The sequence below is a fragment of the Hermetia illucens genome, chromosome 1 (genome assembly GCF_905115235.1).
Source record: "Hermetia illucens chromosome 1, iHerIll2.2.curated.20191125, whole genome shotgun sequence".
Taxonomy (NCBI): Eukaryota; Metazoa; Arthropoda; class Insecta; order Diptera; family Stratiomyidae; genus Hermetia; species Hermetia illucens.
The window spans coordinates 152135978-152154852 of NC_051849.1; the positions used below are offsets into that span (position 1 = coordinate 152135978).

The 18875-nt window shown below is 32.9% G+C and overlaps 1 protein-coding gene across 5 annotated transcripts in view; it reads left to right on the top strand.

Annotated features, from left to right (window-relative positions):
- The window catches only part of LOC119658453 (zinc finger protein chinmo), a 93547-nt gene extending 75088 nt beyond the window's left edge, over positions 1-18459 (top strand). For 4 of the 5 annotated variants that reach the window (XM_038065983.1, XM_038065903.1, XM_038066038.1 and 1 more), the window contains 6 exons: positions 4791-5011; positions 7425-7831; positions 7886-7963; positions 8020-8215; positions 9008-9230; positions 11945-18459. In XM_038065983.1, the coding sequence (XP_037921911.1) occupies positions 4791-5011; positions 7425-7831; positions 7886-7963; positions 8020-8215; positions 9008-9230; positions 11945-12159 (1340 nt within the window). In that variant the 3' untranslated portion in view covers positions 12160-18459. The remainder of the gene's footprint in view (positions 1-4790; positions 5012-7424; positions 7832-7885; positions 7964-8019; positions 8216-9007; positions 9231-11944) is intronic. The other variant, XM_038066206.1, reaches the window with a different exon arrangement.
- The last annotated feature ends 416 nt before the right edge of the window (positions 18460-18875 follow it).

The window sequence follows — 18875 nt, forward strand, 5'->3', positions numbered from 1 at the left end:
AACAAAGTTATAATAGGTCAAAATTGTCACTTCTTTGCAAATTGAAGACTTTAGATGTCAATATCACCCGAAGTGGATATTCTCACATAATATATGCATATATTACCTGCTACGTACCAATGGGACAAATTTACACTCAAATGTCTTTATAAAAGAAATATACAAAACCTTCCACGGGACCGAATAGTATCGCAACAGTCTATGGACCTCTCAGCCGATCATAAATGAAAGTTTATAGTAACGAAATTGGAACGAAAATCCTTCATGTGACCATCTTATTTAACGGTAGATGTTTACTTTTTACCTGTGGAAGATATCAAAAAGTATAACGAATTTGAAATCGAAATAAATGCAAGTGTATGTATATTACACAAGCTTAATCAATCATATACTTTCAGAATTCAAATTTCGAAAATTTTTGTGAATCTATTCCTTTAGTTTGCTATTAATTCATATCTTCGCAAATAGCAAAATCATATTTTTTTACTTGTTGTGAATGTAGCTTTTAAAATCTATCTAAATGTAACATCGAAATAATTCAGGGGTGAATGTTTGCTGTTTCCGGTCAAGTGTTTAAATTATAGTAAAATAGCCCTATTGCTGTTGAGTTATTTATTGGTCATATCTGTAAATACGGTCTATTGTGACAAAATAGATGTAATTTGTAGTGACATAAGGGCTCATTCTAATTGAAACCCTTTGTCAGTTGAGCCTTGTAAGGAAGCGTTTTATGTAATATTGCAGTTAGATTAGTAGTGACTGGTTCTGATGTTGGTGGCGCGACGATAACATATGCTTACGACGATAATGTGTGCTCTAACTCAAAGTTCTCATTGTTACGAAAACAAAGTGAGCTCTGGGAATTCTCTTAACGCTTTGCATGGCCTGCGTTTCTTGTACATAATCCTGTTTTTCTACTTTGTGGTGGTGACTCCAATGCGTTTTGTTATCAATCATGATCCGTTTCGCTCTTCTCCTTTATAATCGCTGTATCTGGGTGTTTTCTTTGTTTCATATAAAATTTAAATGAAGAAGGAGAAGTTAATTTTTATAATCTTATTATAAAGAACACAGAATGTGCCTTCATTATTTTTGTATGCTTGTACATATATATTGGAGGCGGCTAGAGGACGATTCTCATAGGCCACAGTCAAGTATAATTCATAAGGCAATGTTCCACTCAAATCTAATGACGTCTTTCAATAAAAAACTCCACAGCGATGGGGGATAATTTTGTTTAAGCCCGTCGATTCGTTTTCGTTCGGATTCTGTTCCGAAGCAGCTGATTCCGCATCTTTACTTGAAAGCACGATTGGTTCATTGTCTAAAGACTGGGGAGTGCTGACGTCCTACGTCCTATATAGAGGTTTTATGACAACTATATAATTAGTTTGTCTGAGGCTCCACATTCAGACAGTATTGTATATAGTATATCTCTACACCAAGCCTGGTACTATTTGTGTTCTTCATTTTCAATGCTTATTGACACTCGTCCTTAAAGGGCTCGCCAAACAGACAGCAGATTACATTTATTAGTTTAGCAGCAGAGTTTTATGCAAAAAGTGAATGAATGAATGTTCACCGTTACGAATTTTATTTTAAATCTTTCGTTTCCCTTGCGTCGAAGTACTTGTCCGTTATTTGTTATTTCTTCCGTGCCCCTTTTAATCACGGATCTTAGCCCATTTCACTATTTCTCACTATGAATGAATATTATCGTTTTCCTGACGCTCATTTTGTGTCTGAAGGATATATTATCTTCTAATGTTTTGATATTTCAAGGCACCTTCTTCATCTACTGGCTTTCCGACATCAACAATTTTAAGGAATGATTCGGGATATTCCAGGCTGTCCGGGAATATGCCTACCACATAGCCTGATAGTGAGAATAAGTCTAATATTCCCGTTAGTTGCTACCCGTCGCGATTTGCTCCGTGATATGAGTGTACATTCAGGTTATTAGACGTTTTTGCTTTTAAGTGTTAACTTAGTTTATTTGAGTCTATTTTCCCACCATCTGGTTTCGGACCACGTTGACCTAAGAGGAAAACATGTCCAGAAATTGAGAAAATTTTCATTTCATACGAATGCCAGTCTACCTCCACTTTCATTGGTTAGGTGGTGAAGACTGCGGCCCTCAATTTTCCACGACAACGAGGCTTTTTTTTCACCTTAGTTTTAAAGTCATAAAATTTAAGGGCACCTAAACGTTGAAAAATATTCTTTTCATCAAAGCGTATACATTATTTCATTCACAGCTCATTTGTTTTTTTAGACGCAGCGTACGTTCGTTTCGAATTTGAATTCAATTTTCCGATGCCTTGGTTATCGTTGATAGGCATAACTTCGAGTTCCCTGACAATATGATTTCTTTGAATAGGCTGCTAGCCGCTTGCACAGCTCCTAATCTGGAGGATTAACAGCTGTTTCCTTATCTGTCTGGTTCGGTACTACCCAGGGATTATCAATTAATGTTGCTTTCGTTTAATTCTACATCAATTTCTATTCATTCTTATTTTATGACTCCAATATGCCATCATAATATCTAGAGTTAAATTTATTATTGTGAATTTTAGGTGTCCCTACAAATATACAAGATCCTACTATAGGAGGAACGTTTCAAGTTTATCGCTAAAATATAAGATAGGCTTTACTATTACATAATTGAATTTCTAATTCTATACAATTCATTGACCGGATAATATACAACATTTTTTTCAGTCTCATATCGTGATATTTTTGGTAAACCGCATAATCGAAGTGGATGACACAGAATATGCAAAGCAGGTTCACCACCCATATATCATATCTACGTACATCTTGTTGCCATAAATATTTTCAAAACTTTGTAAAATTGAAATCAATCTCATCAAATTATTTTATGAAGATGAGGACATCTATGTGTTTCTTTGACTGTCATTCATGATTTCTTGGGAAAATGTTACCTCGAAAATTTTGTTTCCATACGTATCATGTGTGTATACACAATAAAGTTTCCATTATTGACACGATTTTTGAAGCTCTGACGATGCGTTCAAGATCCTTTTCAAGGTCTTTGCTATCGTATCTAAGTGAACATACACACACTCATGAAGAAACTAAATAACAAGAAGCTAAGGAAATAGGAGCGTTTACCTTCTCGTACGCATGTATACTCCTTACGATGGGTAATCCGAAGCTGTAACCAAGCAACAAGTTGAAAACCATGGTGATGCCGGAGAAGTCCTTAGATGTTCCTAATGTTATTAATAGCATACTTTGTTCAATGCATATACAAAGTTTCGTAGATACCAATGAATTAGTGTTGCATATTCGTTGATAATCAATTTTGTTTGAATCTAAATATGGTTTATACGGAAATTCCAATGTTACTAGAAGAGCGGGAATGAGGACTTTGTATGTTCAAGATATAATATCAAGTGTCGTCAATAATTTGATTTGGAGGATGTCGATTTTTTTATGTCTAAATATAGATCTTACTCCTGTTTTAAGTCATTATAATAGAATACATATGAAAGTATGAATGAAATATTTGTTTGAATTATTTTTTAATAAACTGGGATTTTTATCAAATCATCCCGAATCCCACAGCAACCAGTTGTGCTTGCTACATTTGCCCAGGTTAATAAAATTGATCCGATAGAGAATCCGGCAAACTGAAAAACTGCTTTCCTAAGCAATTACACAATAAAATATGCCTTGACTTATCCATATGACCACCTGTTCATACATTAGTAATTGTCATTGAAAGTCCTCGTTCATTTCCGTGCCTGTGTATTGCATATAGAATATTCTAGTTGGAATGTACATATATATCCATCTTTATTCTATATGCTCACAGTTCAATAGCTGAGTTTTTAGGATTGTACTCAAGGTCATTTTTTCCCATATCTAATGGAAATTACGATTTAACTAAATAAATTGTGGAGAACGGCGTTAAATTGAGCAATGAGTGAGGGTTCTATTTTGACTTTCATAGACTCTGTTTGAAATTCTACGACTTTTGCACTTTACATATGGAACTAATGCTTGGTTGTTGTTTCAAATGGTAAATATAAAAAGATAAATAAAAAGTATGAAAAAAAAAAACGATTTCTTTCTTTTGCTAAATTGATCCTAGAAAGCATTCACCCTTTTTTATACATTAACTGAGAACTCTGCGTTTCCTCTAATCCTTTTCCCTAAACAACTTATTTCAACCGATAGCCTGACTGCTGTTGTTCATTCCTTGTTGCTATAGTTTATATTGAAAGTGCTGATCTTCCCATCATTATAAAAACCCTTTTAGCATAACTCTATACCTAAGATTTGACGTATTAAACTGTGAATTGTTGTGTATTCGATGACCTGGTTTTGAATTAGGTGGGGAAAGTGTGGACATTTTGAAGTACGGTGAGAAAAGCACATTTGGTAATAGTTGACTTCAACTTTACTATAGTGGAACGTGTCCATTTATGTCACGTGTAGAGATTGATTAATATCTAATTAACTCATACGGTAGAAGCAGCTACACAATTCGAGATATAGGTGCAATCTCGGAAAATTTTGGTTATTTTTACCCTTTATAAACTCTTATATTGAACTTGATGTCCTGGTATTCGATCAATAGTTTAGGTTTAAAATGGCATATCATCCTAAATATTGAAAGTAGCTGCAGATTTAAATGAATGCTCATATCAAGATTAATAATTTGAGATTGATCCATTATCCTGGTCGATTATGAAGCATGATAAGATTGTCGTTACATTACATTAAATTTTACATTAAAATATTTCTTTTTTTTATTTCAGGTACAGTATTCAAGGCGCACAAACTTATTTTGGCAGCTTGTTCGAAAAAATTCGCTGAATTATTCGAAGCAGCACCACCAACAAATGGACAATGTGTTGTCATTCTGGAGGCTACTTCACCCGAAAATATGTCTGCATTGCTAGAATTCATGTATAAAGGTGAAGTTCATGTATCACAAGAGGCTCTAAACAGTTTTCTCAAATCAGCAGAAAATCTGCAAGTGAGTAAATTCATCTAAAAATTTTCTTATCTTTAGTTTAGAATTTCGTGATTAGAATATTTTAGTTGATCGAACAATATTGTATTCTTACTTATTGAAAGAGCATCCAAAAATTTAGGGGTAAAAATGGAAGTGTAAATTTTGTAAAGGAAATGACAAAATCATATTTTTGATTATATAAATTCGCATAATTTGCATCCAAATTTTATGATATTGAAAATTATATGATGATGATTTCGAGGGGGGCTGCCAAGATCCAAAACGTTAAAATGTATGGATACGGTTTTTAAGGTTTTTTTGGGAAACAAATGGTGGTAATTTTGAGATTCGATTAAGTTGCTATATATAGTATATTACATGCATTACACCTAATTGTTTCCGAGCACAGTAAATATTAGTGGTAGTCGGAGGGTGGTACGTCCGGAAAATCTGATGGATGTGGCAAAATTTCCTAGCCTAGCTCTGCCATTATCGTGAAGCAATTTGATGTCCTACCCATTGAAGAAGGTGGTCCTCTTTTCTTGGAGTTTATTTAAATTATCTGTGCCTTTTTGAATTTTGCTTTTCGCCCGGTTTAGCAGCTTGTAATCTATCGATCCTCGAAAGTTCCATCATATACACAACGCTCTTTTATTTAAGCTCGAGTTGGGCTTAGGGGTGGAAGCGGCGGATTTTCCGGGGTGACAATATGCCCTTTTCCTTTCGATGTTTTCGAAGGTAATCCGCTTCTCATCTGTAATTATTCTCCGGCTCAAGAAAGATTCGATTTTGTAGTTTACAAGCAGGGCTGTGCATGTGATAGTCATCATTCAAAGTTTTCTCACGGAATTCATGTGGCATCCATCACAAATATGTTCACACAAATCCTAGTTTCCGAATATGACCCAAAATGATTCGTTGAGTTGAATTAAGTTTCTTCGAGATTTCTGATATTCTTGGAAAATTATTTTCATTTAACATGGTCTTCAAAATATCTTTCCCCAGAGCGTGGCTTATTTGAAAGGTCGAAATCTCTTTCTTCCAATTTCTGAAGCCATGTTCTTTATGTTCTGATATAAACTTTACCTTCTTCAAACACTTTCACCAAATTTCTACGTGCTTCCGTAACATTTCTTCCCTTCGTATAAAATACAGAGGCGTAAATAAGCTTTATCAATAGCCATCATTACACGATCGCTTCTCACTTAAAACTGACATGAATCATCTTCACTTTAGGTATAGTAAATTCACGCGAAATAGAAAGCGTTGGCCTATTATTATTTTGTCAATAATAATAGGGCCTCCACCTAGTATTATGCCTTATATTATCATTTAACCTAATGTTCATTTTTGTATTGCTAGGATGAGTTTACGGAAGTTTTTGATAAATTTGTAAAATATGCTAATACATATTGTGTCCGGATAGCTGAGTGGTTAGAGCGCAAGGTTGTCGTACGGAAGGTCGCGATTCAAATCTCACTGGTGACAGTGGGATTTGTATTGTGATTTGACGTCGGATACCAGTCGACTCAGCTGTGAATGAATACCTGAGTCAAATCAGGGTAATAATCTCGGGCGAGCGCAATGTTGACCACATTGCCTCCTACAGTATATTGTAGTGTACCGTTACGGTCTTGAATGAAGTGCTCTAACACACTTCAAGGCCCTGATCCAATATGGATTGTTGCGCCAACGATTATTTCTATTACTAATACATATACTATTATTAATTTTATTTGAGTAAATATCGAAATAGAAAGCCTAGATTTATCGCGATTTTTTCCGAGTTTTGGTTGGATTGCTCTGAGAACAGGATCTATTACACTTTACGGTGCGTGCATTTTGGCTGCTGTCTTATCTTTAAGCTGATATTGAAAGCTATGATAGTTTTGAAGAGTGATAATTGACACCTTTCATTTGATACGCCATTTGACGAGATGCTGAAAAAAAGTCGCACCCGTTTTCAGATGTATGGGGATCTCACCCCGTTAAATTCAATCCAAATTCATACGAATTCACATACCACGCAACCCAATCAAATTTCGTGATATGTTCAGCCGTTCCCGAGTAAAGTGAGTATGTCAGACAGGCAGACATCGACTCGGTTTGTTTAAATAATTTGAAATCTTCTGTTTGTCTAATATTCTTGTTATTCTCTTATCTAGAGTTCCATTATATTTTTAAAAGGGATGCAAAGCAAACAAACAATTGGTGTACAAAATGCGCATACTTATGATTTACATTCAACGGTGTGACGATTGCAATAAAATTAGGCTACATCTAGGATCAGTCTAGACTGATGTTGGACTGAATGTGATAATTTGCATAAATGTGTCTTTGATTCCTATCAGAAAGATTTGCTTTCCACTAGTTATTTCTAACGGACCGTATTATTCAAAAGCGTACTATAATTCTCTCTTTGTTTTCTTATTAGGTTAAAGGTTTATCAACGGAGCATGGCCGTTTGGCAGCCGCTCAATCTCAGTCCCATGAACAGTCACAACAACACATGGACTCGACTCAATTGAGTGGCAGGCGGCAACAACGTAATAGTCTGTCAGGGACAACTTCAGGTGGTAACTCAGGATCAGGAAACTCCAGTGCTCATTTAGGTTTAAGCAGTTTAAAACAGGAATGTGATTCCTTAATGCATCCAAGCAGCTCAGCACTGGGTGGAATGCCACCATATTTGCCACCTATTTATCGACCGCTATCCTTCGATCCACCAAGAAAAAGACACTTACGGAGTCCCTTTTCGGAACAAGAAACGCGAGGCAGTGTTTTACGTGATGGTTCGAAGGGTAGTGCGGAAAGCGCAAGCCCTATAAATAAACCTTACAGGTAATGATTGAGTGCATAATTAACTTCAAATTGATCGATTCGATGCTTTTATAGACCATCTAGTAGTGCATCTTCATCAGCGCCCACGGAAGCAGACACAATGCAAACAGAAAGAGCTTCACCTCAGTCCAGGTATGATTGAATATTGTTTGAAGTTAGAAGAAAATTTTGATATATTTTCAATGCAGTCGATATGAAAATCACAGTCCACCAAGTACGACAGCTTCGGCAGGAAACGGAGCAGGATCGTGTCAAGAACGGGCTGAGCGAACAGAACGAAACAATGGAAGTACAAATGAGACCAATGAGGACGACAAAGAGGAACGGGAATCTAGCGATGTAAGGATAACTAGCGAAGGCAGTTCACAAAGTTTTGCGCCCAAGGTATCTTTTATGCTTAAGTTTTATAATTTATATATTCCTTTCTCTGTAGTATCATGGTTTTCTTCACACTCAGTTTTCATTCATTTTTCATCGACATTGTTTGAAGCATGCATTTTATGCCTCTGAAATGTGGGATCAGAGCTTACGATTGGTTGCTATTTCTAGGAATATGTTTGAGGGGACAGCTTTTTGATTAAGGGAAAACTGTTTTCCTATATATTTTTAAAGCAACAAAATGTTTGTCGCAAAACGTTCTTGAAAGTTTACTGAATTTTGTGGCGTATTTTTCAGCCTCTGCGGAACAGTACGTGTTTGTAGTGAAAGCTTTGGGGGTACAACATGATTTTCATTGAATATGTTACTGAAAAGGTTTTGTTGTAAATTTCGCCTTTATTAATCACGTTGTGATTCAGTCGTCCTTTTTGAGGAGAACCCAAGTTGAAGTTTTTTTCTAGAGTTGCTAAATTTGAATGCGCTTAAGGTAGATAATATGATCCCACCTAATTTTACCACAATCTCATTCATTTATCATGACTACATTTACCTCCACGTTTTTAACATTGAAATTTTAATGTTTGTAAATAATATTTTTCTCATATATGTATTATGTGATTTATATTTTTAGGTTAGTAGAATCAAAATCTCCAGTCAAAATTTACTTTTATTGAATATCTTTGGCGCAAAATTATCAGTATTTATCTGAGTAGATATTTTTCAAAATTTATTGTTCAATAGTGAAATTTTGATGGAAGAAATGTTATTTGATTTTAATTTATTTATATTTTTCATTAGAACGGAGCCGAAGACTTGAGGGTAAAAATGGAGGATTATTCACCGCAACCACCAACATCGAATACAGCGCCACCTACTCCTACGACGTTAGCAGACTTCAAAACAGAATCAGGTGGGCTGGCAGGCGGTTTGGCGGCCTCCATTGCCCCAGCGGATATGTTGAACGTTTGGAATGCTACGAAACTGAACAATAAAAATAGTGGGACAGTGAATACAGCGGATGGTAATGTTTTAAAATTTTTATTTTTTGTATGTATATGGTAGGAGTCTACTGGGAACCATTTCAGTTGTTATTCTTCTTGTTACTGAAAATAGGGTTTGTATATGGTTGCTCGTTTTCATCGCAGTACAGTCTGCTCCGATCCCAAATGTGCTGGTTTCATTTGTTTCCATAATGCTAATAAAATAATGCACTCGTCCCACATCGAATGACCTCTTTGAATGCTTTCTGAACCTTAACTTATTCGATGTCAACTATTTTTTCCTTGAAATTCTTTTGAGAATATTCTAGCGGCTCTTCTTTCTTTGTTCGTTAACAGTTTTCTTAGAACCTTCGCTGCCCTATGATCTAAGTATCGCCCAAAAGGCTGTTGGCAAAGTTGTAGCAGTTGTACATTGCTCCAATAATTCTTTGCAAATCTAATTTTAAAAACTTTTAGTACTTTTTAAATCTCTGGTTAAAGCTTTGGTCTAAGCAAACTTTATACCATAAGTGCAATATTAACTTCTAAGACTTTTTGAAACGAATTCTAAGATTTCGTTAGAGGCACTTTCGAGGTTTAGTAGCATTTAGTGACTTTTGGCTTCGAAGTGCATGATTTGGAAATTACTCTATCGAAATATTTTGCATTCCTCTTGCATTTTTTCTCAAAATTGATAGATTCCACAAGGATTTCAAATATCTGGTTGCCGATTCGTTTCTCTACGATTTTTGGCGTATGCTTAGAATTATTGTCATTTTTAATTATGGCCTGGTGACGGTAGTTTCCCATTTTTTCAACCGCAGCTGAAGGTTATCAACAAGAATACGCAAATAAAACTAATTGCGAATTACTCGTCTATTTTAATAAGAAATTTAACTGCTAATTCACATTCAAACCATGTAAGAACGAACACGGCTTTACACTGTAAGCTGCACATGTGATGGGTTTGAAGGATATCATTACTTTGCCGTTTTATTTTGGTCTTATCGGATCAATTTATCTAATAAACAATAAACAAATTTTTAATTCGCGTAAAAATTTTAACTTATCCATGATTCTAACTTTTTTTCTAAAAAGGAATTCTTTGTTTTTTTTAGATTTTCTTTCGTGGAAAATTTTTGGTTTTTCTTCTCCACAAAAGCTTTCAATTCAACGTCTGTCCCTTTCAATCTACCATCACTAATGGGGACATTTGCAAGAGTAGCTACTTTAGTTCTTTTCATTCTACTAGAAACGAATGTCGTCCAAAAATACGGTAGCTGACTCGCGAAATCTCGTGCGTCAGCTGCCGTAATCTTTTTGAACTCCCTTATATGGCGTGGGAATTTATTACGGTTTAGTCGGATTTAAATAATTAATAATTTTGATAACAGATTTGTGGCCAATCTAGAATAATTGTTTCGGCTTGATCAGCTTCGATTTTTATTGCGATGCTAAGGGCTCTCGTTGCAACTAAATAATATTTTATGGCTTAGCACGTGTTCAAAACTATAAGCTTTTAGCTTGATGCAAAATTGATTCCATGCGGTACAAGTATTATCTATTTGGACGGAAGGAAAGAGAGGTTTAATTTCAAATGGAATGGATTACTACCACATTATAGAATATGACAATATTCAATTTTCTGCTAACTTCAACATATTGGCTATAATTATAAGATTACGAGATTGCGCTTTCCAACAGCATTGACTTATTTCGGCACCATACTATACATGGCTAAAGAAGTACATAGAATTTTTCCGATGTGTCAATTTTTGCAGAAAAACAAAATTTCTAAAAATTATTTATTATTAAAAGAAAAATTATGCAATGTTTTTCAAAAATCCTATTTATTTCCATGCGAAATGTAATTATGAGTATACAGTTACAATTTCAACTCAATCGGTCAAGATTTGTTCGAATTATGAGTTATAGTTTTGAGAAAAACGCCTTTTAACTTTCCCATATGTTCGCATCGGAGTAAGAGGGGTTGCGCCCAAATTTTATATTATATATTTAGATACTTTCCCCTTAGTCCTTTGAGTATTTCATTTCTAAGGAGTTAATGCATTTTTTCGACAAAAAAGAAATCCCTTTTTTTTAAATTTCAGCAGTGGCTTAACCCCTTAAGTCCGTTATGCTCGCAGATTAAGCAACGATTCTCCTTTCTTAAATTCGTAGAACGACGAAGATTCCTTATGAACACACATGTGCATTCCTTCTCAGTTTATTTGCATTGTTTTATACAGTTTTCTTGTTCAATTAACATCGCATTTTTCTTTCTAATTTCTTTTCTCGCAACTTTTAACTGATTTGTGAGATGAAGTACGTAGCTCTCGGCGTTCACAGGTTGAAAGTTATGAGGTGTAGTAGCTTCCTTTCTCTTATATGATGGTTACATTGTTCCTTTCCACTACTGTACTTCAAGATCAAATTTAATCTGATAAACTGAAAGTAAGTTTTTATTTGTTAATTGACCCTTGCTCGATGGTAAAAAAAGTGGTTCCTTTTTGCCGGCAGAAGAAATTGTCGAGTTTTTCCATGCAGTTGTTCACTCCGCCTAGCTATTGTCACTTTCCTTTTTCTGGCTTGCTGACTTAGAGGAAGTATATACTAACATGTTTGATTGGATTAGCATTATGAATTTATTTAGTTAGGGCTGTGGAAATTAGGAGAACTATAATGTTTGTTGTTTTTTTTTATAAAATTGCTTTGGAACATATTTCTTGACAAATTACCTTTTTTACACATTTAGGAAAGAAACTTAAGTGCCTGTATTGTGACCGTTTGTATGGCTACGAAACAAACCTTCGAGCTCATATTCGTCAACGCCATCAAGGTATACGAGTACCATGCCCTTTTTGTTCGCGAACATTTACTCGCAACAACACAGTACGACGACATATTGCGCGTGAACATAAACACGAAATTGCTATGAATCAACTGCAGGGACAAAACCATAGCCAATAGAGAAGTGCTTTACCCCAAAACTTCTATTCTCATCTAATATCTGTCAAACAAAAGTCCGAGCAACTTCAACAACAACCACATCAGATACAACTCGAGCAGTTACTCCTCAATAGAAATCAACTTAAGAAAAATTTCCGAAAAATTGTAAAAACAACCAAAGTAAAAGTGGCGAAAGAAAACAGTCAAAAATATTGAACGTTTAAGAACCAAAAAGAGGATAAAGTTGAGATTGACAGCGACATATTGCTATTGATCCTTAATCTTTAACAATGGTTTGGAAATTTTTCTTAATTCAGTTGTTCTTGAAATTTTGCTTTATACTGTGTATATTTTTCTTTCACTATATCCGACTGAAAATGTTTTAGGGTGCTATTAAAATGAACTTAAACATACAAGAAAACAAAGGAACATAATAAAAAGTAAACTAATTAAACAGTGATTAGAGGAAGTTAAAAAATAGTTAAAATATTTGAAATACAAACTGTTCACAAATACATATAAATACAGCGAATGAGAGTACAGAAAATATATATTAAAGCAGAGGTCGGAACGTTTTTGACTGGTTGAAACAATAGTCTATCCGTTTTAAAAGAGCACAGCATTTATTTATATACACCGTTTATTTTATAATTTTATTTTTACAGACCTTATTTATTTTTTACAATTAACAGCCAAACTTTTTACTTTTTATAAATATCTATAGTGTTTACATTCACCACAAGTGTCATTAAAATGAATAAAGTAATTGAATATTTATTGATTGAGAGCGAAACGGAAATCTGCAATCATTTGTTAGAAAGCTGCGCGAGTTACTTTTACACAAATGACAATTGATATGAATAAGACGCAAACGGACATTTGAATGCAACGACAAAGTTGTCCAGGAGCCATCAGAGGGACAACATGAGTTACTGAAAATTCTCATTGATTCTGCGCTTATTTAAATCAAAATAGTGAAAACTGATATTTCCTTTGTTTCGCTGAGCATGCCTTTCTTTTAATGACGGTTTGTATCAAATGATTTTCTCAAGATATCCAGACAAAAGAAGTAGAAGCAAGGAAAATATTCAGCTATCACTATACAGCTCAATAAACTTCATTGAAAATAGAATATAAACTCAAGTACCTGTCACTTAAATAAATTAAAGTAAATAACTCTAATGAAAAGATATGCAAAATAGTAATTTAAATATAATCAATAACGGAGAGTTTTTTTTTTCTTTTTATAATAAAAAGCTCATTTGATTCACGTCAGTGGCTCCGGACCCTTTTTATTATGAAAAGAATGGCACGAACAAGACAACAGACATAATAATTAGTTATAATAATAATATATAGATTACAGAAAGCTGTTCTTAAAAACAAAACAATAAGAAGAATAAATTTTCATACCAAGAATGGAATGGAATGGAGAAAGCATCTTAATTGGGAAAGGAACTAAAGCTTGAAGAATGAAAAGGTTGTCATCGCAAGGCCCTTAGGTTAGATGTTCTTTCATTGAGGGCTGTGGCGGACCGCTTACTTATATTCAGTCGAAAGCAAGCATTTTTTTGCTTCCCACATTAAGTTGTTTTCCTATTTCACTACTTTCTAGGAATTTCTGCTAGTTTTCCAATAACAAAAAATAACGATTGGCATTATCATATTTATTGTTTGTTTTTAACTACACAGTATCCTACAAAGCAGAGAGCAAAAGTATAGGTGAATACTTCTACTTTCATGCTGCTCTCTTCTCTCAAATCCATCCTCTTTATTGCTACCTCCAAGTATCAAAAACTCCATAACCCGGGTGCCTGAAATCAGAACAATATTTTATTGATCTACATACATCTACAACAGAGAAAAATGTCTTATTAACAATATCTCTTACTGTTACTACTACTTTATATTTGATCTCAATAGCAATAGAATATTTAATACAAAATGCCGTTTAACTACTACTACATTTAGAAAGGATTCCTAAAAACAAACACTACACTACAATAGCAGTTGTCTTTTTATATGATATTTTGGAAGCCGCCATCTATCAAACATGTTTTAGAACCAAACCAATCAAAAACGTTCATTTTTATGAGAAGCTAGTTTTGTTGAACACTAAATAATGATAATAATAAAATAGAAGAGTATTGCATGAGCACAGATTGATTTACATCCTGAATCAGAGAAACTTTAAGCTAGCTCCGGCTCATTACGAATGAAAAATAGTCTCGCCATAATTCTCAATTTCAGAGATTCTGCAATGCGAAATTTTCTAACAGGAAGATACATATTTTGTGTATAGTAAAATAAATAACGCTAACAAACAGTGACTATTGTAAAATGAAATTTGCGAGTATTTCCCCGAACAATTTATCTTTCGATAAGACAATGTAGTACAACGAAATCGTGCTTTTATTTATAAAAAAATTAATCTTTTAGAAATGAAAAAATGGAAAGTTTACATAAAGTCATATGTCTTCTACATCTAGTTTCGTGTGAAAATAAAACAAACTTTTATCCATCAACAATGATTTATTAAAACAGGAAAATTTAGTTATTTCCAAGGAGGGAAATATCAAATCATGATTAACATATTTCAGTTTCTCTTCGTCTTAACAAACCCTCGATGGAGTTTTTGGTTTAAATTATTATTCGATTCATTTGCATTTTTTTTTAATGCAGTTTACAGTTATTCAATGACTAACATACAGATGATAATTAGGGAAAGAATGTAGTATCCACAAAATTCCCATTGCCTAATACTGCAGAAAAGAAAAAATCAAAGATACATTTCGTTGCACTACATATTAGTGACAAGAAGATTGGGAATCACAATAAATTGGGGAAAGTTTGATTCAATGAAAAGTCTATATCTGAAAAGCAATTTATTCTCCGAGACTATCCAATGCTTATGTATACAAAGTAAAAAAATATAAACTGAAAACCTTAAATGCTATTACCCATCAAAATTCAGTACTTCTGTGATATCCAAATGGTTGATATCGTGCACAATATCTCTTGGCATTCGATGAGACAAGTACTCATAAGAAATGCAATTCGAGCAAATGGATACATTGAAAAGCATCTAATGAGTTGATTGATCTGTATAACTTTTTTTAAGTTTTTGAAAAACATTATATTCGGCTTCTATTTTATTTTATTATTATTTAAAAACAAAACTTGATTCGGAAATATTTTCGGAAATTAAGCAGACAGCAGCTCATATCTTTTCCTTTCTTGTTATAGACAAAAGCAAAAACCTAATCAGAAAAGAAATGGAAATATATTAAGTGTTAAACTCATTTAAGCATTAAACGATCTACATGAAAATAGCGCTATTAAAAGTAAGCGAAATTTAATTATAATTTACTTTTTTGTTTTTGTAATAAGGACTGTAAGTATTTTTCTCCGCTCGTAATGTAAAAATCTGTAATTATTTCTATCTGTTGAGTAAGAACATTGTAAAATATATTTTTTATTAAGTTAACTTTAGAAAATTATAGTAATAGTAAATATAAGTTTTATGCAAACGGCTTTAAATAGTTGCTCTGTTGCAGAGTCTGAATTACATTTTATTTTTTAACTTGAGCTACTATTCGAAGCTGTGCCTGAATGTAAATTTTAATTAAGGGTAAATATTGATAATCTTTTTGTTCTATTATTTCTATTTTTGTACTCTTTAATTTGTTCTGTTTGATCATAATACTGTTAAGAATTTTAGACAAATATTTTTAAAGCTTTTTTTGTAATTTTTACAATAACCACAGAATACAAGGAAAATTGTAAAATTAACAGACGAATGAAAAAGTATCCAATAGTAACTGATATACCTCATTTTTACAAATATTTATAAATCATAAACTTAAAAAGTAAAAACAGCAGAAATAAAAGACAACATTGACATACTTTTGCAATAGACAGTAAATCAAATTGAAACGAAACTACCTCAAAGCAGATGGCATTTTTATACTTTTTCTAGTTGATTTTGGTGCGTGATTTCAAAACAATATATCTCAATGACTTTTTGTTAAATATTTTTTGTTTTCTTGATCTATTTTAATATTTTCTGTTCAGAGATTTTGTATGAAACTAATAATAACTAATTATTAAGAAAATAATCCCATAATTCACCAGCTTTCTCTGTGAGTCAAGAGATACCCTTAAAATCAAACAAATCTCAGCCATAATTGAGTGGCTATATACACGTTTCGGTCAATCATATGAAAACCATCTACTAGAGCACAGGAAAAGAACTAGTTTTGTTCTGCAAACTCAAGAACAGTTTTAACTTTGTCCAACTGACAAGGCTAGAATGTTTTTAATATAACATATTGCTACATTTGTTTTGTCTTAATTTGCAAACATCCATAGGCTGTAGTAATGATGAATGATTGTTCGACAAATCGACAAAATATACTTGGTATCCGTCAATATTTTCAGTTTTCAAATAATCACTTTGAATTCAGCATCATTCAAAAAGTTTCCTCGAGAACCTGCTAGAAACTCTGACTGATTTTTTTTAATCTCAAGAAGCACAAATTATGTCATATTAAACCCTCATTCCATTTCAGGAAGTTTTTATAATAAATATTTACAAAAAGCACAGAAATTCTTCCAATGAAGTCTTTCAAACAGAGGATACTATTGAAGTAATAATTCAAAATCAAATTTCAAACGTAAAATGGTGACATTTTTTTCTGGAAAATCGATAATAAGTTCAAAAATAATATGTTTAGTGTAGTTCGAAATAACATTAAGTGAGAAGGAATAAGCAAAAATAAGCACCTTAGTAATATCACGCGTAAGAAAATACAAAAAAAAAGAAACTATTTTAAAGCTACACATAACAGGTCATTAGGCTATTTATACATGCAAGTAAACATTGAAAATTATATTCGTACTATGAAGGCTACAATGCATCTTTGGATATACGAACTATTTTCTAAATTTGACAAAAAAGTGGAAGCTTTTTGTTTTCGGGGTAATAAAAGTTAAAATATATATATTCAAATTGGAAAAAGAATAAAAGGACAAATGTTTGACGTAAATTGATTATCTTAAAATTAGATTCGAAAATATTAATACTTAGATAGGATTTTGTATATATCATATTTCAAAATTTGATGAAAAGCGTAAAGAACCGTGGAGGTTATACATAGTTGGACACTTTGAACGCAAAAGTTAGCAAATCATACAACTTTCTTGCAATATTTCTAAGGATTATACATTTTTGTTTTTTGTTTTCTGGGAATTATTCGGTCTAAATGCGAGATTCATGGAATATATAAATTAATTAAATTTTTTAGCATAAATGAAATCCCATAAGGTACTTTTTAGGCACAAAATTTGATTATATTATCTTAAATTATACTAGGCAAAAGTGTTGACAAAATTATATTGATCAAAAAGATGACGAAATAATTCTTTTTAGATAATTTTAAAAAAAACTGAATGAACATTTTGACCAACGGAATAGTTCAGTTTGTGTGAATTATACGCGAAATGAATAACTGGATACAAATTTGTCGCCATTTTGCATTTTCAAAATTATGTGTATTTCCTTTTGAGTCTAGGAGTTCGATCTAAATATTGTAAAAACTTAGTGAAAACTTGAAGCATGTCGTTATTCGTATATTTTGTTTGCTATTATAATTTTTACCATTTATCGGATGATTGCTTGATGTTTACACCTTGCAAGAATTCAGTTTATCAAAAATAAGTACTTCCATAATGCAAACGCTTATGGACAATCTGAGAGACGTAAACAAGTTTCTAAAAATTAAATTGACAAGTGGTAAAATCTGGTGGTAAGTGTATATATCATGAGTTTCCGGGAGAATTAAGTAGTGTATAAGAATACTACGAACACATTTTCAAGTTTTCTTTCCACTTTGTAAAATGCATTCTTACTTTGTTTGCAAGTTGATTAATACTTCCAAGTACTTTTATCATCTGGTTTTTCTTGATTAGTAATTTGGATTTATTTTTTTGTTTTTATGAATCTTATTGATAGAAGAATTGTTTTGTGAAAATAAATTTGCGGGCAAATTTGTCTGGATTAAAGTAATACTGGCGGCGTAAGCAAATTGGAAAATTAAAACAGCCAAAGCAAATTGGAAAGCTAGAACAGGTGGCTAAGCGATTGTTTTTCAAACTTCCTAGCAGAGACATCAAATTTCGGTGAAATGTTCATCGATTTTCTTTTCACGTTTTCACTGTGTTGAGCACAAAAGTTTCTCGATTTTCTTCCAAGTAGTTGAGTTGTGGTTGGTTATACGAATGGTTACTATTAAAAATAGGTCATCGGCTGAAATAAAAAAATGAATATTAACCAATAATACTATTACTACACCATTCTTGCAGTCATTTTGCTACTCTCAAACACAGTAAAACCCCGGGCCATATGATACTCCTAAGTCTTCCATAGTAAACACATTATTTAACGACCAAACCAAAAATTATTTCGAAATGTTGATTTTCGTCAGTATGCTCAAATGAAATGAAACGTTTAACCTTGGTTGCCAAGAGTTTTTGCAATAGTGACACATAATTTGCCAGTATATCTTAAGTATCTCCAGTAAATTTACCTTATCCTTAAAAAGTAGAGTAACGTAACATAAAGTAAATAACTCAACTAGTCAGATGTGCAACACACTCAGGTACAATACATTCATAAAATCTAAAAAAAAGAATAAGAAAAAAATTTAAAATAAATCAAGTGAGCTTTTTCTAAAAAG